Source organism: Arachis hypogaea, chromosome 16 (genome assembly GCF_003086295.3).
Source record: "Arachis hypogaea cultivar Tifrunner chromosome 16, arahy.Tifrunner.gnm2.J5K5, whole genome shotgun sequence".
NCBI classification, from domain to species: domain Eukaryota; kingdom Viridiplantae; phylum Streptophyta; class Magnoliopsida; order Fabales; family Fabaceae; genus Arachis; species Arachis hypogaea.
This window is the reverse complement of record NC_092051.1, coordinates 95,423,609-95,444,479: the sequence shown is the minus strand read 5'-3', so window position 1 is coordinate 95,444,479 and position 20,871 is coordinate 95,423,609. Positions and strand designations below refer to the sequence as shown.

The 20,871-nt window shown below is 30.6% G+C and overlaps 1 protein-coding gene across 1 annotated transcript; it reads left to right on the top strand.

Annotated features, from left to right (window-relative positions):
- The first annotated feature begins 224 nt into the window (after positions 1-224).
- LOC112754489 (GDSL esterase/lipase At5g03610) lies at positions 225-13,429 on the top strand. Its single transcript, XM_025802148.3, has 4 exons — positions 225-515; positions 603-812; positions 9,227-9,498; positions 12,634-13,429. The coding sequence occupies exons 1-4, from the start codon at positions 446-448 to the stop codon at positions 13,144-13,146; spliced, it is 1,065 nt and encodes a 354-aa protein (XP_025657933.1). The 5' UTR covers positions 225-445; the 3' UTR covers positions 13,147-13,429.
- The last annotated feature ends 7,442 nt before the right edge of the window (positions 13,430-20,871 follow it).

Sequence of the window (20,871 nt, the reverse complement as noted above, 5' to 3'; positions counted from 1 at the left end):
CAGTCTTTAACTATCAAATACAATGTTAAATTCTAATCTTTTTATTCTAATTTAAGTCTCTAAAAACAAAAACTAACTAATTGCGCTATTAATTTTGCCTTATAGAATTATAGTCAATACCAACGTATATCTATCCCAATGAAAATTGATAAATATATTTTTGAATTTACACATATTTTTTCTATTTAAACAAAAATAATGTATAGCCCTTTATGTTTTATCCATACTAAAGTTGATTTCCCTCACTGGTCACTATACTTCAAATATGGAGACTCACATTTGCCACTCACTATAAAAGGCATGTCCATGGGTTTATTTCCATCTCCCAGTCTCAGCTAGCACCTACTAACTTTCATCTTTCAAGTATACATAGCACGTACCTCCCTCACTTCTTCCTCTGCTCCTCAAAACATATTTGACTTTACTTCATCACTACCTCCATACTATGATGGACTTATCACTACACAAGCAACTCTTCCCCCTCCTCTCTCTTCTCTTAATTCTATTTCTCTCAGGTAAGCAAATAAGAACAAATATACAAAGCATTTATATATGTCGCTATATACTGGTTCCTTTTTTCTTAACTTGTTATTATTCTTTAGGACAAAGGATGCAAGCAGATGCTAATAGCCTTCAAAATCCCCAACTCAGTGAACCAACCAAGAAACTCTTCGTTTTTGGAGACTCATATGCTGACACCGGCAACATCAGAAAAAGTCTCTCCAATTCATGGAAAGACCCCTACGGCATCACCTTTCCCGGCAAGCCAGCCGGTCGATTCTCCGATGGAAGGGTCCTCACCGACTACATTGGTATGTTGTGCTTATTACTTTATCTTTATAATATAATTAATGTACGACTTAAACTCACATAACATTATTTTAGGATAATAAAGTGATAACTACAAGTGGTGCTTACTTCTTTTTCAACATATATATGATTGTTGCTTATTATTTTATCTTTAGCTTTCTTTCCCAACAAAAGTTTTGCTTTTTGGTCTGCTTAGCATCATTTCATATAAAGTAAATATATAGTATACTAAATGGCGCTTTAATTTGCTAATGCTAGCATATATTAGTACTCTTTATTATCGATATTAGAACTTGGAAGCTGTGTGATGGTGGGGTTCTTTCTCTGCTGGCTTCCCACTTTTCCTTTTCTCGTTCAGTCTCCACTCTATTCCAACGTCGTGCTGTTCTTTCTTTTGCTATGAAAAAAAAAATTACCCCATTATATTATTGTGGTTCTTTGTGTCAACTTTTATTTTTCCCTTTTTATTTTTATATATTTGTTATTTTAACTCTGTTTTGATGGTTTACCTAGCACATTCTTTTCTGCGTTACCTATATCTCTCCTTTTCCATAATCATAATGAATTATTAGAAGCATGTACGTTTTCTTTCTTTGCTTTCTCGCGTGACACCAAGCTATTGGACCCAGAACGCTTTTGTCTTCTCGTTTCTATTGGAAATCAATTAGTCATCGCTCTTTTTCCCATTCGGCGGTCCCCTTTCCAGGTCTTTATTAGTCATTGTGTTTTCGAATTACTATGTGTGTGTTTCGATTCCAGTTTGCAAATCAGAGTTTTCATAAAATTGATTTTGATGATAAGTTAGTTTGGGTTAATGTGATTTATGTTTGGTAATCTTTATATCAAAATTAATTATAGTAAAATAAATGTTGTTTGGATTATACTACTCAAAATTACTTTTAGATGAAAAATTACTAAAATAGACATCAATTTTATATACATGCAAAATCAGAATACTATAAAAAATAATATAAAAAATATTTATCATATAAATAAAATAAATACAATAAAAAATAAAAATATAAAAGAGAGTACTATAAATTTTATAATGTCACACAAAAAGAAAATATTCTATAATTTTTTTTAGTATCGTCAGTACTCTTTAATTTAGTATTATTTTACACTATAAATTTTTATTATTTACGACTCTATTGTTATTTATAATTAATTTTTTATTTATTTTGTCTTTTTTTTATAGGATCATAATTTATATTATTCAAAATTTTGATAATAAACATAGTATATAATAATTACAATTACAAATTTTATAAATTCAGAATAAAAAATAAAAAAAATTAATACAAAACAAAAATAGAGTACATCCAAGAATAGAAAAAAATTATACAGATAAGAAATAATAAAAATTCCATAAAACCAATAACATATATCATATGAACAAAAAAATACCATAAAACGTAAATAAAATTCATATGAATAAAATCAAATAAAAATAAAAAAATTTCAATTTGTCAGTGATTGAAATAAATCTGAACGATTTTGATAAAAAAAAATGGAACTAAAAAATTATGAAGAAGTAGGAAGAACTACAAAGAATGACTGTGAAGATAATAGTTACTAGTATCATTCTTATAAAAGAAAATGAAGGGTAGGGTTGGTAAAAAAGAAATATTTTAGCTTCTCCTAAACGTGAAACGTGAAATGCAGAAGCTACAAATTTGAGCTTCTCCTAAACGTGGGTTCAGAGGCAGAATCAATTCTGCGTTCACAAGAATAAAAATTGCCAAACATCAAAGTAAAACTTTCAAGAAATTCAAACGGGCTTCTCTCCTCCCCAACGTGTTTGCCAAACACACCATATGTCCTCTGATCGTATTTTACCCATACTGACATGATGATTGACAAATAAATTGCTGTTTAAAATGTGCCGTAGGTTTTAATTAGAGTGCGGATTGTTCCTATGGGGAGATTAATATATGGTACAGTAATTGTTAAATGACATTAATGATTGTTACGAATATATGATTCTGCACTAACTTGCAAATATATTTCTTAGCACTAGTGATACACCTTTGGCTCTTGGGATATCCTTCTTTATTTTTTCATATCCCAAGGTACCTTTAGCTTTTATTATCAGTCGTCCTTTACAGGCTTTACAACATCAATTTCTAAACTAAAGCATTCTAAGGAATGGCGCTGACGTACCCATTAATCAGCGCCCATTAACGATATCAATCTCTCCATTAGTATTTTTTAGTTACAAAAACCATAGACAGTTGGTTCACATATTTTAAGGGGTGAAAGGTCTGACACAGGCCCTAAATTTCATAAGTTTTGGGATAATCTTTACGTATTAAGAGGATTAAAAAATTAGTTTTTATAACGATTTCTAAATATTTTATGTTTAAAACATATTCACAGAGAAAGCTAAATTTTTTAATTCATAAGTTTACATTCTCAAACACTGTTTAACCGACGTGTAGTTAAGTTCCAACCATGTTAAATGTTTTGTATAACTTTTTTTTTAAGGCAACTATTCAAATGAAGATGGCAAAAATATCTTTCTATAAAAATGTTTTGTTTAAAAGTATGATTTATTTGTGGGACACTCTAGTGTATAGATACAAGTTGAAAAAAATGTAAAAAAAATTTGTTTTTTTTTGCTTAAAAAAGGACGCGTGTGACGTTCGATTTTCATAACGTAGCAGGGTGTCAGCGTTGAGCTTCCGCATAGGCTTAGATAGAGTGAGCCTAGCCGATACAATTAACTAGTGTGAGTTGTTGAGACAGGGGTGGATGGGTGGGCGGGCCATTTTAGGTTTGGGCTTTGAAAAAAAAAGGTTGTGTAAGTATGTGGGAAGGGATGCATTATTTCCACATTCCAACAGGATTATGAAAAAGGGGCAGCCCATAGGAAACCGTTGATTGTTTAGCGGTTCGGTTTATTCGTTTATGAGCGGTTCGGTTTATCTGTTTATGAAGGGATAGTTTGAGGGTTTAAATTAAAACCGATCAAAATTAAATTGTTTAGCCAATTTAATCCAAAATGAAAATCGATTATAGTCGCACTAAGAGCCCGTTTGGGAAGCTTTAAAAAAAAATTTTTTGAACTTTTAACTTATGAAAAATAATAGTATTAATTTCTGGTGCAATTTTTAAAACTAAATTTGAGCTTTCTAAGAAGCTATCTATAAAGCACGGACACTTCACTGAATTACCGTGTCCGCGTGTCGGACACATTTCGGACATGACACTCACTGACACTCATCCGACACGCGTGTCTGCTGTGTCCAATTGTGTCTTAATAAAAAATAAAAAATTCTTCTCCGGACACACTTGGATACACCTAAATACCATCACGTGTCAGTATGTCTAGTCTTTTTCTTAACATATATTCTTGAAATAAATTTAGATATAGTATATATTATTATTTATTAAAATAAAAAGATATTTTAAATACTTGATATAATTAAAATAAGACATTAAAAATCATTAAAAAATTAATTTATATTTTAATATCAATAAAATATTAAAATATCATTACGATTTATCTAAAAAAATACTTTATATTTTATATGTATGCGTGTCCCCGTGTCTTATAAGATTTTAAAATGTGCGTGTCGGCATGTCCCGTGTCGTGTCGTGTCCGTGTCAGTGTCCGTGCATCATAGGAAGCTATTTAAGAGCTTATAGAGAAGTTAAAAAAATGACTTTTGTCATAATACTACTACTTTTTATCACATTTCTATAAAATAAGCATTTTTAGAACTAAAAATCTAAACACAAAATAACTTATTTATAAGCTACTTTTAATATAGTTATTTATTGTTTAAACTATTTTTTCAAAAAGAACTTAATTAAGCTGTTTACCCAAACTGAACCTAAATTAGATTTGATTGAGGTTTATTTTTTTATAAGCTGCATGGGTCAGAAGGGAGTTCGGATATATGTATGAAAACCGATCCAACCAATTCGAACCACATAATGTGGTCATATGTGATTATTTTTATATTATATTTATAATTTTACTCTCCAGCATCCCCCTAATTGTTAACTGGTGCACGAAATTGACTCTGCAATATTCACACAGATAGACCGATAAGTGCATCAGGTCGTCCAAGTAATACCTCAGGTGAGTGAGGGTCGATTCCACGAAAATTGTTGGTTTGAACAAGCAATGAATATCTTATAGATCTTAGTTAGGTGGATAAAAAATATAGTTGTCGTGGAAAATGCATAAAAAAGGATAAATATAGAATTACTTAAGCAGTGTGAAATCAATGATAGGAGAATGGTTGAGGCTTCAGAGATGCTTCCTCCTTCTGGATCAACTTTTTTCACTGTCTACTTTAAATTCTGATGATTCATTCCATGGCAGGCTGTAAATGACTAACGCCAGGTCAGTGGTCATTAGTCTCCTCTACTTCATTGTCTACTTCCTCCTTTTGGGCGTTGGACGCCAGGAATGAGGTTAGTGGTTGGCGTTGAACGCCAGTTTTAGGCGTTCATTTCCAAAACAAAGTATAGACTATTATATATTTCTGAAAAGCCCTGAATGTTAGCTTTCCATAGCCGTTGAGAGCGCGCCATTTGGACTTCTGTAACTCCAGAAATGCTCTTTCGAGTGCATGGAGGTCATAATCTGACAGCATCTACAGTCCTTTCTCTATCTCTGAATTAGACTTTGCCAAAACTCCTCAATTTCAGCCAGAAAATCCTGAAATCATCGTAAAACACAATAATTCACAGTAGAATCCAAAAATATGAATTTGCATTAAAACCTATGAAAATATAATAAAACTTAAACAAAACATAATGAAAACTATATGAAAATGATGTTAAAAAACGTATAAAATATCCACTCATCATTAACACCAGAGGTGGATTTAGGGGGGACCAGCATGGGCCATGACCCCCCTAAATTTTCAAAACCTAAAATATATCTAATATAATGTCTAAAACTTTTAACAATATACCTTCTACTTCAATAATTAAAGAGAGACATTTTATACTCTAAGACATGGGTTCAAACCCCATTTCATACATTTTAAATTTATTTTCTTTTGTTCTTTCATTTTTTTTATAATTCTTCTATCTATTATTATATAAAAACACTTTAGTTTTTACAATAATTTTTAATTGAATGTAATAAGAAAATATATACATAAAAAATAAATTAAATCAAATTTTATTTTTTATGATACTAAAATTAAAATATATTAAGTGAATTATTTATTAATATGAATATATCTTATATATTATATTCATTAATTTATTTTAAATACATATATTAAAAGTATTAGAGAAACAAATTTATATTATTTATATTATATTTTTTATAATAAAGATAAAAATTAGAATTTTATGATTTCTTTTGTTCTTTCATTTTTTTTTATAATTCTTCTATCTATTATTATATAAAAACACTTTAGTTTTTACAATAATTTTTAATTGAATGTAATAAGAAAATATATACATAAAAAATAAATTAAATCAAATTTTATTTTTTATGATACTAAAATTAAAATATATTAAGTGAATTATTTATTAATATGAATATATTTTATATATTATATTCATTAATTTATTTTAAATACATATATTAAAAGTATTAGAGAAACAAATTTATATTATTTATATTATATTTTTTATAATAAAGATAAAAATTAGAATTTTATGATTTCTTTTGTTCTTTCATTTTTTTTTATAATTCTTCTATCTATTATTATATAAAAACACTTTAGTTTTTACAATAATTTTTAATTGAATGTAATAAGAAAATATATACATAAAAAATAAATTAAATCAAATTTTATTTTTATGATACTAAAATTAAAATATATTAAGTGAATTATTTATTAATATGAATATATCTTATATATTATATTCATTAATTTATTTTAAATACATATATTAAAAGTATTAGAGAAACAAATTTATATTATTTATATTATATTTTTTATAATAAAGATAAAAATTAGAATTTTATGAAAAAAACTTTGATATAAATGATTTTTTTAAACTTTTAATTTTAATATGATATTTTTAATTTTTTATTTTCAACCCCTCTTTATAAGATTTATAGATCCCCACAGATAAACACGATGATTTTTTTATTGATATTATTCTCCAATAAAAAACATACTATATGTAACATTATAACCACATAAACTAACTATTTAGTTTCTAAAATAAATTTATTACCTTCGATATAAATATCAAATTGTAACAGCCGTAATGTTAAAAAAAAAACTAATGTTTCAGATACTAAGTTCATAATAACCAAATTAACAGTTGTTCACTATAATATATTGAAATTTCATTGTTTTTAAAACATTAGCGAAGATATATGTATGTCTTAAAATTTATCTTTTTTTTCTTAGTATCTCATATTTTGTACTTACGTCGAACCAACATTCTCGGCAATCAGTTACTCAGCGATTCAATGCATAAACAAATGAACCAATTACCTGACCGGTTTAATTTAGGGCTCATTAACAACAACTACGGTCCCAACGTGAACATGCAGTAACTTGAACGAGTCGGGTTACGGACCACATTTGCTATCATCACCTTTGAGCCTCTTAAACTGTCCACTTTCTTTCACCCTGTTTCCCCATAATTTCACCGGTTTTTGCCAGTTCTCAAGCTTCATAACACCTGAGAGCTAATGACATCGCGTTGTTACTTGTTTATCGGTCCAACCTATGGGCCCAGTCTTCTTAACTTTGACCCCGGGACCCAAATGTCCATCATATGACGTACAGTCCTGCAATAAATAGAAACACAGGTTTCACGCACTAGTTGGACTAACGAAAACCATAGCACGACACACAGGAAACAGGCATTGCAAGCACCCATTTTCGGTGTCGATGAAATATATTGCTGAGTCCAGCTATAACCCAGAACAGAGGTTATTAATCAAACTCATAATATTAATTAGAGGGTAACGTTAGTGAAAACTCTTCATTGAATAGAGACAATTAAAAATAATTTAAAAATTTAGACAAATTACAACATACAGAAAAACCTTATGTGGTAATAGAATAATAAATGATACGTTAATTTTTAGATATAGTAAAATTTGTATTTCAACCAATGATAATATAAAAAGTAAAATATTACTTAACATAAAATATAACAAACCTAAACATTAATCAATTTACAAAATTAATGAAAAGATAGCTTAATTTCGTAAATATGAAATCTAAAGGAATAATTTTTCATCTATCAAAATTAGTCATAATCATAAAAAGTTTTTGGTTTATAATTTTTCATATTGACTTCAAATTAAATACCATTTACAAAATAAATAAAACTAATAACATTTATCCATGGATATGTATAATTTCATCTTCATTTTATCACAGCCAGCAACAATGTATTAATTTTTTTTTTAGGTATAAAATGTATTGATTTTTAAATATACTTAATTTACGCTATTTTATTCTTTATTTTTTTAGATACCCATTATTAATTTAAGCTACAATGATCCTATTTTTCCTCATTCATTTACTTCCTGTTAAAGATTATTAAAGCACTTATCAACAAATAATTTATAATTTATATCTAATTAATTTTAAATAAGTTTTTGTTGCAAAAATCATAAGGAGAAGAACACATTTAAATATTACCCAATCTTATCATTCTCATGCGATATCCGTCGGTAGGGTCATGTTTTTCTTGAGACATTTTTTTTCCTGTTCTACCAATCCTGAAACTCTAATTCTTTTTTTTTTTTGTTAGGTAAAACTCTAATTCCTTAAACCCACTAACAATTCATACACACTTGGTCCAAATTGTTTCCTCCATTCCGTGTACAATAATGGTTACGGGAACCCACATCCAAAGCCCATTACGGGCTTCCCTCCCTCTTATTGCTTAGCACGGCTCCAACTACGTCCAGCCGTGACAACGCCTCTGACACCTCTGACGAGCTGCTCCCCTGCTATGATATTATGCCACTTGTCACCACAGTCTTTAATAAAAAGAAATTTCTTCAACTCTGTACACAATACATCTTTACGCTATAATTTTTCTTTATTTATTTAGCTATACTTTAAACAAAAATAATATTTTTATAAATATCAAAATTTAACCATACAATTTATCGTTTAAAGATAAAAAAAAAATATTTATATAAAGACAATTATAAAATTTTCATTATAATATCCACTTTTTTTTAATATGTATTAAAATGAGCTTCCAGAAACAAACCTTACTTCTTCAGTTTTATAACAATCACATCAAGTATATATTAAAATACGAAATACATATTAAAAATAAATTAAAAATATATCTAGATATACAAATATATAATAACTAATTATTAAATTTAATGATTAATTTTTAATTCATATATTATTTGATTTTATAATATGTATCCTATTTTTATCCTATCTTTAATTTTGTGTGTGTTACTGTGTTTTTGTGATGGACATGCATGGTTGCGGTGCAGCTAAGTACCTGGGAGTGAAAACACCTGTGCCATACAGATTTCGGAAGCAAATGGCGCAGCAGCTGAAGTACGGCATGAACTTTGCAGTGGGTGGAACTGGCGTATTTGACACGTCTACTCCAGGGCCCAACATGACCACGCAGATCCAATTGTTGGAGCAACTCATCCACGACGGACTCTACATAGCTTCTGATCTCACCAACTCCATCGCTCTTGTCTCTGTTGCTGGTAACGACTATAGTCACTACCTCGCCACTCATGCCTCTCCTCAGGTAAACTTACTCTCTCTTGGGGACATTAGCTTCAAAGCCTCCGCCACATAACAAATTATCTTTATAAGAGGAGTGTTAAGAAGTTAATGAGTTTTGTAATTTTTAGCCATTAATTAATTATCATTGATGTTTTTAATAATGTGAGATTTCATTCAATAATGTGGGATTATTTTTTTTTTTTTGCTATTGGCTAAATTTTAATAAAAGTGTCAATTCTCTAGACTTTCTCATCTTTATAAAAATATTTTTAGAAAACAAATGAGAAATTTTTATTCTATTTTATTTAAAAAAATATTAAATATTGTTAGAATTTATTCTTTTTGATCATCATTTTTAGTCTAATAATTTAATAACATACTTCAATTCACACTTTTAACAATTAATGACAAAAATTAATAAATTTTAATGACTCCCTAATCTTTTTTTTATTTATATTGCGATATATTAATAGATTATTATTTTTTACAAAAAAGTTCAAGAACTAGTAATTTTATTTTATATTGACTATTAATTTTTAGTCAATAATCTAATATATTTAGCTTCATAGTTCAATAATATATTCTTAGCTAATATTTTTAAATATTATTAGTTAATATTTCGTCAAAAACAATAAATATAGTATTACCTATTTTGTACATTAAGTTTTCAAAAACACCTAATAGATATTGCCATAATTAATTAATTTAAAAAACCCATTTTATTTTTATAATAAAAAACATTTGAAGATAATTGAACATCAACAGAAAATAGTTGTCTTATTTTACATTCCCTAATTACTATTTATTTTATTTTTTAATTAATGTTAATATAATTAAATAATATTAAATATAATAAATATATAATTATAAATCTTACATATATAAAATTATAAATATTAAATTAAATAAAATATTTTTATATTATTATCTCTAAGACATTACTAATCCTTTCTTTTTTCAACACTATTGATGTATTATAAGTTACAACATAAATATAATAAAAGCTCATTTAATTTTTAATCACATAGCTACTCTTTACATAAAAGTATTTTTCGTAAAGACAATAGTTATCAACCAAAAAATAATTTAATATATTTAGTTAAATTATTTGACATAATACATATATCTTTAAGTTATTATTTTTAATAAAAATATTTTTATATGAATAATTATTCAAAAAATAACTAAGAAATAAAATTCAACCTGTTAGTATTGCAAGTGTGAGGAGTGTTAAAGTTAGTCCCACATCAAAGAAAGCATGGAAGAGTGAGGAGTTTATAAGATGAGAGACCCATTAACTTGACACCTTAAGGTTTTGAGTTGGATGTGGTGTCATCTCATCTTATGTTTTCTCACTCGATTCCTCCCCGAATTCTCCCCGGTTGTCGAGAGCTCCCCACGGTTGGCCCAACAAGTGGTATCAGAGCCGATGGTTTAATCGGTCTGGTTTAAGGAGTATTCAAGGTGAAGCATCGAAAGTCTTCCCGGCAAAGGTGGTCCGGGCGGCGTGTCCCGCGGTGTTTTGCGGCGGTGTGATGGACGAATACTCGTGGTGGTGGAGGAGTTAGAAAGAGGGGGAGTTAGTGCTTGATGTGGAGGCTCACACTTGAGGGGGAGATTGTTAGTATTGCAAGTGTGAGGAGTGTTAAAGTTAGTCCCACATCAAAGAAAGCATGGAAGAGTGAGGAGTTTATAAGATGAGAGACCCATTAACTTGACACCTTAAGGTTTTGAGTTGGATGTGGTGTCATCTCATCTTATGTTTTCTCACTCGATTCCTCCCCGAATTCTCCCCGGTTGTCGAGAGCTCCCCACGGTTGGCCCAACACAACCCTCAAGAAATGCTCCATTCAATTGATATGTGAATACCTTTTACATATTCTGCCTTGTAAGTTTCTCTATAGTAATATTTGGTAATTAATAAAATTTAATCTAAAATAATTAAAATTTTTTGTTTTTGATATTATTTATTTGATTGAACCCAATTTAATGATTATGTTTTACATTGTCACGACTTTGACACACTCCAACCTTACAGTATCGACACTCGAACTTACTTAATCTCTTGAGTTAATATTAAATTAAACCTAACCTTTAATATTTAGTAAGAGAGCTAAAAACACGAGAAATGAAGATTTGGTAGAAAGAATACTTTATTATTACTCAAGTATTTGTTAGAATGAATCACATTCCAAAATCTAATTCTCACTCCTTATTTATAGCAATCTACCTCCTCAATGGATGGTTGGGATTAAATTTAATTAACGGTCCATATTGATCATGCATAACCTTCACTACAAATATATATCCTATCACATTTTTCTAAATACTTGTAATTATTCCATACTACATACTCTTTATACTTCTATATACATTCACACTCTTCTAAAATACTCTATAACCTTTTAGAGTCTTCTAGAACCTTCTAGGATATTTTGCGACCTTCTAGGGTATTTTAGAATATTCCAAAACCATTTATAGCATTCTCAAACACTCCAAAAAATTATACAAACACAATTAAATCTAACATTCTAAAATTTATCGTGACATTCTCTCCCACCTATTGCGCAACGTTCTCGTCACATTTTGTTTTTGATAGTGCTCCAAATCTTCTTAGAATTGCTATAGATCTTCACGAGCTTTCCATCTAACTTTTGGCTATCAAAAATTCTTTCCACTTGAAAAAATGAATTGTATAAAAATTATTAAAATATCTCTAACTTAACATTTAAAATTTTATATGTATAATATCTATTATTTAAAATATATAATGTCTATAACAGACGTAACAAATTGAGACTAATAATTTTTGAATTTTTTATTTTTAATAAATTGAGATCGATTGAATTTGAGATTATTAGATTTCTTTTATAAAATATGCTATGCTGATTTGGGACTAATTTTAGAGTTAATGATATAAGAATTTAAAATTTTTATTTAGAGAAAAGATTATATAATTATAGATATAACAATAGAAAATTTTGTGGGATTTGATTCATCTTTGCGTGAAAGGAATTAATTGTATTAATTAAGTCAAGAAAGTAATTTACACTATTTATTTTTTAAGTGAGAGTATTATTAAGTATATATTTTTTATTATTGTTTAAGACTTTTTGGTTAACATAATCTGATTAGGGGACATTGGCACTTGTTCCAGGGTCTACCATATTTCGTGGCGTCAGTGGTGAATCAAACAACAAGGAATCTGATGCGGATCAAAGCATTGGGGATAAAGAAGATCATAGTTGGCAGCCTCCAACCCCTTGGATGCCTACCTCAGGTCACAGCCTTCTCGTCCTTCCAACAATGCAACGCCTCTTCCAACACCTTGGTGGCTTTCCACAACAACCTCTTGAACCAAGCAGTTACCAATTTGAACCAATCGTGGTCGTCGTCCTTCGCGGTTCTCAATCTCTACGACAGCTTCATGTCCGTCCTAAACCACCCTACAACGCACAACATCCAGAACCAGTTGCGGCCGTGCTGCGTTGGGGTAAACAGCAAGTATTCATGTGGGAGTGTGGATGAGAATAACGTGAAGATGTATAGGGTTTGCAACGATCCCAAATCCGCCTTCTTTTGGGATCTGGTGCACCCCACGCAGGCCGGGTGGCATGCCGTGTATAACAAGTTAAGAACCATGAATGCTCTTCAAGGAATTCAGTTCTAGAATTACATAGATAGAGGAGAACTGAGGGATTGCATCCATGCTTGCTTGCGTTGTTGCTTAATTGGTACATGTAAGCTCAATTAAATTAAGTTTAGCTTAGCTTGCCCTGTTCTTTATGTTACGTCAACACATGCGCCCTTTCCGTTGTACTTGTTAATTGTCTCTTCAAGCTAAGTTAGTGTTTTATGTTAATTCTGCAATGTGCATATAGAATGTTCATCATTTTATTGTTCCAAACTAACAAAATTGATCTAAAATGAATACGTTGTTAGAGTTATGCACACACTATAGTGCCATGCTATCTGATCTTCATCGGTGTCCATAAGAAATGTAAAATGTAGGATTACAAGTGTTCATAACACGCAGCGGAAGTAATAAAGTAATCCTATTGATCTATTTTGTGCTTAAAACTTTATTAAAATAAGATGGGTTAGATGTCAATACCTGAGTACCCTAGTGAATGAAAAACTTTCTCCTTCGATAGTACGAAGGTACTATGTGTATCCACACCGAGACTGATCCTTGTTGTCAACTCCTTGACCAATGGATTTAATTGAGAAATTTCTTGCAACTCCTTGCACCAGCAATTCTTCACTAAGAATTGGAATATTTGTGTATGTGGAGGTAAAAGAAAAACTTGTTGGTTCTTTCTTTTATCATATACACACACATATATATATATATATATATATATATATATATATAGTATGAGATTGGTGACTGATTTGTGAATCAAATTACAATTTAATTTGAAACAGAATCAGTTGGGATCTTATCCATAATTAAAACTCATCATAGAATAAATAATTAATTATTTAATATTCTCAATTATCATATTATTATATTCATGGTGCTAGCAAAGAATATAACAATATTCCATTTGAATTAATATAATTATTTATTTGATCTAATCAAAATAATAATTAAATGATTATTTACCAAGGATTAGAACACTCGTTAGTGTGTGACCCCATAGGTTCAATACTAAGCGGGTAGTAAATTAGTCATACTAAATTTACTAATCAAGGTTGGCGTCTAGCAACGCTCCTTGACGACCTGATAGTATGAAGTAATAATATTTTTACTAAGAACCCAAGATGAACAAAAAATACAACTTCTTCCATCTTTTCAGCTCTTGGCTAACTTTTAGAGTACGGTTTAATTGTCAAACTCTAACTTGTTACCATTATTATAATGAATTATGAATGACTTAAGAAACTCATTTCTTAATTCATTCAAACCCCTTGGCCAAGGCATTGTTTATTTCATTCATTATAATCGTAGAGCTCAAACTCATTACCATAGTTGATGGATTCCATTTTGACTAATCATTAATTCTACAAGTATTTAAATCATACCCAATGTCCATTCAACTAACACCGTAGGGTGTTAGGTGTCCGGAATCAAAGTATAACAAATACATTGTCAATTACTATGATAGTCGCAGGTCAAAGGAAAATTCTAATATTATGTTCATCATAAGAATATCCTATTGACAAATATACGGTAACTATAATCATTAGGAATTCTTAGAGTGAGTTAGTTCAATGGTTATATCTCTATATATACCATTTATATATATAATTTAATAAATGAGATCTATTAATCTTCATCCAATGAAGACTATTAATCTATCCGAATCACTAATGTCCCATTTTTAGTGATTCTACGATTAAGAACAATTTAAATTAAAAGTACTCAAAAAACGTATATCTCATTATTACGATCCCTATCGTAATTATTCGTTTCTAATTTTAATTAAGGACACTATCATAAATTATAAAAGTTTATTCTTATAAAAAGAAATAATAATAATAATAATTCATAATAGTATTTTGTTGGACATACACACTTATCTCCAACAATCTCCCACTTGCACTAGAGCCAATGACAGATTGGGTCTAGGGCATACATGTATTTCCAACAAAATCTTCCACTTGCACTAGAGCCAATCAGTCATATATTTCAATCCCAATTCCCACATGTGCTTATCAAACTCTTTTGATCCAAGTGCCTTAGTGAATGGGTTTGCTGCATTATCCTTCCCAGCAACCTTTTGAATTTCAACGTCTCCACGTTCAACGATCTCTCTTATCAAATGATATCTTCTCAAGATATGCTTAGATTTTTTATGTGATCTTGGCTCTTTTGCTTGTGCAATGGCTCCATTATTGTCGCACAGTAATGGAAGTGGTTCTTTAATTGAAGGCACCACATCAAGCTCGTTTATGAACTTCTTCATCCACACAGCTTCTTTAGCAGCTTCACTTGCTGCTATGTACTCAGCTTTAGTTGTTGAATCAGCTACAGTAGCTTGTTTGGAACTTTTCCAACTCACTGCACCACCGTTTAAGGTGAAAATATAACCTGAAGTAGATTTGCTATCATCTTTGTCTGAGGCAAAACTTGCGTCAATGAATCCTTTTGGTATAAGTTCAGAATCTCCATAGATGAGGAATTGGTCTTTGGTTCTTCTTAAATATTTAAGAATGGATTTAACCACCTTCCAATGTTCCTCACCTGGATTTGCCTGATATCGACTGGCTACTCCTAGCGCATATGCGACATCAGGACGTGTACATGTCATGGTATACATGATAGCTCCCACTGCACTAGCATATGGTATTCTACTCATGCGTACTCTCTCTTCAGAAGTTTTAGGACAATCCTTTCTACTGAGAGTAATTCCAGTGCCTATTGGTAAATAGCCATTTTTGGAGTTTTCCATGTTATACCTTTTTAATATGGTATCAATGTACATAGATTGTGAGAGTCCGAGCAACCTTTTAGATCTATCTCTATAGATCTTTACTCCTAGAATATAGGCTGCTTCTCCCAAATCTTTCATGGAGAATTGTTGAGATAGCCAAGTTTTGGTATTTTGCAATGCTGGTACATCATTTCCTATTAGTAATATGTCATCAACATAGAGTACTAAGAAAATGACTGTACTCCCACTAAATTTTTTGTATATGCAAGGATCCTCTTCACACCGGATAAAATCAAACTTTTCGATTGTCTTATTAAAGCAAATGTTCCAACTTCTAGAAGCTTGCTTTAACCCATAAATGGCGCGTTGCAGCTTACAAACTTTACTATGATCAGACTGAAGTGTGAAACCTTCAGGTTGTGTCATGTACACTTCCTCTTTGAGTTCTCCATTGAGAAAAGCTGTTTTCACATCCATTTGCCATATTTCATAATCATAGTAAGCTGCTATAGCAAGTAGAATCCGAATAGATTTGAGCATTGCCACAGGAGAAAATGTTTCTTCATAGTCTATTCCCTCCTTTTGACGGTATCCCTTGGCAACTAGACGGGCTTTATAGGTCTCTACCTTACCATCTGCTCCAATCTTTTTCTTGTAAACCCATTTGCAACCAATAGGTTTTATGTCTTTTGAGGGTTCAACAAAAGTCCAAACATTGTTGATCCTCACAGATTCTATTTCGGATTCAATGGCACTCTGCCATTTTAGACTTTCAGAACTTTGCATTGCCTCTTCATAAGTCTTAGGATCATTATCATCATAATCGATCCCATTTTCCACATCATCTTGCACCATTAGGTTTAGCCTTAGTGGTGGACGATGTTCTCTTGTGGACCGTCGAAGAGGTAGTTCTTGTACCAAAGGTAGTTCAAGGATTGGTTCATTAATCTCTCTTTGAACTACTATTGGTTCGTTATCCTCAACTCTTGAAGATGATAAATTTGGTGTTAGTTTGAGTACATCCAAAGTTGGTTGCTCAACTTGAATTTCATGTTCTTGAGCTTGTACTATTTCATTGGTTTCTTGAACTTCATCAAGTTCTATTTCTTCACCTTGTCTTCCTTCGGAAAGAAATTCCTTTTCTAAAAAGGTTCCACCTCTTGCCACAAACACTTTGTGATCAGAAGGGTGATAGAAATAATAACCCATTGCTTCTTTAGGGTAACCAATGAATCTACATTTATCGGACCTAGCATCAAGTTTATTACTTTGCAATTTCTTAACATATGCTGGACATCCCCAAACTCTAATGTGCTTGAGATTTGGTTTTCGTCCTTTCCATATCTCATATGGTGTTGAAGAAACTGCTTTAGTGGGTACTTTATTTAGCAGATATGCTGCTGTTTCTAAAGCATAGCCCCATAAATTCAATGGAAGATCAGTAAAACCCATCATGGATCGAACCATATCTAATAAAGTTCGATTCCTCCTCTCTGAAACACCATTGTGTTGTGGAGTACCAGGAGGTGTCCATTGAGAAAGAATCCCATTTTTCTTTAAGTACTCAAGAAAATTATCATTTAGATATTCTCTTCCTCTATCAGATCTAAGCACCTTAATGCTTTTACCTGTTTGATTTTCAACTTCACTGCGAAAAATTTTGAACATTTCAAATGACTCAGATTTGTATTTCATAAGATACACAAAGCCATATCTAGACATATCATCAGTGAAAGTGATAAAATAGGAATATCCTCCTTTGGCTTGAATTTTCATTGGTCCACAAACATCTGTATGTATTAGTCCCAATAATTCTGTAGCCCTTTTTCCATGTCCCATAAATGGAGTTTTGGTCATTTTTCCTTTGAGACAGGATTCACAAGTTACATATGATTCATAATCATATTTGTTAAGGTAACCTTCTTTATGTAACTTAGAAATCTTTTTTTCCCCTATATGACCAAGTCTACAATGCCAAAGATATGATTCATTTACTTGATTATTCCTCTCTCTTTTGAGAGTAGAAACATGCATGACAGAATTACCATTTAAATCGGGAAGAATATAAATGCCATATTGGAGATAGCCATTTACGTATAAGTCATCACCATAATAAGTAGAACAAATGTCATTTTTAATATTAAAATAAAAACCATGTTTGTCCAACATAGAAACAGAAATAACATTTGCAACAAAATTAGGAACATAATGACAATTATCCAATATTAATGTCTTGCCCGTAGGCATTGCTAAAGAAATAGATCCTATAGCTACAGCAGCAACATTTGCTCTGTTCCCGACTTGAAGGTAAGTTTCTCCCTTCTTCAGCCATCTACTTACTCGTAGTCCCTGCAATGAATTGCAAATATTATGAGCATTTTCGGTATCTAATATCCATATAGAAGAATTAATAGTAGCTAAAGAAATCATGAAAACTGTTTTCAAGCATGTCTTACCTTTCTCTTTGGTTTTCAAAGAAGCAAGGTACTCTTTGCAGTTTCTTTTCCAATGACCTTTGCCTTTACAATAAAAGCATTCAGCATCATTTTTGTCAACCTTTTCTTGTTTGCCCTTGGGTTTGGTCACACCACCTTTAGGTGCCATGGGTTCTCTTTTAAAATTATTCTTTCCATTTCCTTTTGCTTTCCACTTTCCTTTCTTCTTAGAAGAGCTGCCAACTACCATAGCAACTCCTTTCTTTTTCTCAGATGCAATTTGATTCTCATAATCAATTAGCATGTTGAGCATTTCATGAAGATCACAACTTACTTTAATCATATTAAAGCTAACAATGAATTGTGAAAAGGTTTCTGGAAGAGATTGCAAGATCAAATTTTGTGAAAGTTCTTTGCCCAATTTGCATCCCAACTTCTCAAGTTGTTCAATAAGATCAATCATATTAAGAATATGGGGTCCAACAGGAGAGTCCACATCAAGTGTAGATCTAAACAAAGTTTTGGACAATTGATATCGGGCCGTCTTACTTTGTGCACCATACATCTTCTTAAGATGTTCAACAATAGTTGGTGGATCCATATCCTGATGTTGCCTTTGAAGATCAGAACCCATGGATGCCAGAATGATGCATTTGGCAGTAAGACAATTTTCCAAGTACTTCTCATAAGCCTTGGTTGCCTCATTATCAATACTTCCATCCTCTTTAGGAACTGGGGCCGTTACAGCAGGCTTATCGATTATATCAATTAGCCTTTCATGCATGAGAACAATTCTCAAATTGCGATACCAATCATCATAATTGGCTCCAGCCAATTTGTTATTTTCAAGTATGCCACGCAGTGATAGAGTAGACATATTATTCATGAATCTAAAAGGAAAAAAACAAATATAAGTACGTATTCACACATACAAATAACACTTTCTACAATAATTATTATTATAGAAAATTAAGAAATCTTTATTTCTTAAATTAAGTGTTAAAAAAAATATTTAAAATCATGAATGAGTATCTTGGTTGTCAAGTCATTACTCATACATTTTTAAACAGATGATTAAATGTATCACATACAATTTTAATCCCAAATAATTACCTGGTTGTCAGGTTATTATTTAATTGAATTATATTTTATACCCCTAGGTTGTCTAGGTTCAAGTAAAAATTAATTCATTCCATGTATCAAATACATATATATAAATTTTATCCTTGAGTACGAATCTCCTGGTTATCAGGTAACTCATCGTAAACAAAATATAAAATTTATTTATCTTTTTTTTTCTTTCAGTTTTATTTCATAAATAAATAAATAAAAATAATAATAACAGTATGTTCCTAACATACATATAATTTTATCCCATATAAATTTATAATTTTAATAATAGCATTCCATGCCATTATTAGGAATCACATTCACTATAATAACAAAATTTAAATTAATCCTATTAATTCTGTAAATTTTTGTAATAAAATTTTAAACACAAAAGGGCCATAGCTCTGATAGCACTGTAGGATTACAAGTGTTCATAACACGCAGCGGAAGTAATAAAGTAATCCTATTGATCTATTTTGTGTTTAAAACTTTATTGAAATAAGATGGGTTAGATGCCAATACCTGAGTACCCTAGTGAATGAAAAATTTTCTCCTTCGATAGTACGAAGGTACTATGTGTATCCACACCGAGACTGATCCTTGTTGTCAACTCCTTGACCAATGGATTTAATTGAGAAATTTCTTGCAACTCCTTGCACCAGCAATTCTTCACTAAGAATTGGAATATTTGTGTATGTGGAGGTAAAAGAAAAACTTGTTGGTTCTTTCTTTTATCATATACACATATATATATATAGTATGAGATTGGTGACTGATTTGTGAATCAAATTACAATTTAATTTGAAACAGAATCAGTTGGGATCTTATCCATAATTAAAACTCATCATATAATAAATAATTAATTATTTAATATTCTCAATTATCATATTATTATATTCATGGTGCTAGCAAAGAATATAATAATATTCCATTTGAATTAATATAATTATTTATTTGATCTAATCAAAATAATAATTAAATGATTATTTACCAAGGATTAGAACACTCGTTAGTGTGTGACCCCATAGGTTCAATACTAAGCGGGTAGTAAATTAGTCATACTAAATTTACTAATCAAGGTTGGCGTCTAGCAACGCTCCTTGACGACCCGATAGTATGAAGTAATAATATTTTTACTAAGAACCTAAGATGAACAAAAAATACAACTCCTTCCATCTTTTCAGCTCTTGGCTAACTTTTAGAGTACGGTTTAATTGTCAAACTCTAACTTGTTACCATTATTATAATGAATTATGAATGACTTAAGAAACTCATTTCTTAATTCATTCAAACCCCTTGGCCAAGGCATTGTTTATTTCATTCATTATAATCGTAGAGGTCAAACTCATTACCATAGTTGATGGATTCCATTTTGACTAATCATTAATTCTACAAGTGTTTAAATCATACCCAATGTCCATTCAACTAACACCGTAGGGTGTTAGGTGTCCGGAATCAAAGTATAACAAA

Excerpts from the sequence above, each read along its gene's own strand:
- LOC112754489 (XM_025802148.3), top strand. The coding sequence starts at position 446 with ATGATGGACTTATCACTACACAAGCAACTCTTCCCCCTCCTCTCTCTT. Across the intron at positions 813-9,226 it reads GGTCCTCACCGACTACATTG|CTAAGTACCTGGGAGTGAAA; the intron begins GTATGTTGTGCT and ends GTTGCGGTGCAG. Across the intron at positions 9,499-12,633 it reads CCACTCATGCCTCTCCTCAG|GGTCTACCATATTTCGTGGC; the intron begins GTAAACTTACTC and ends CACTTGTTCCAG.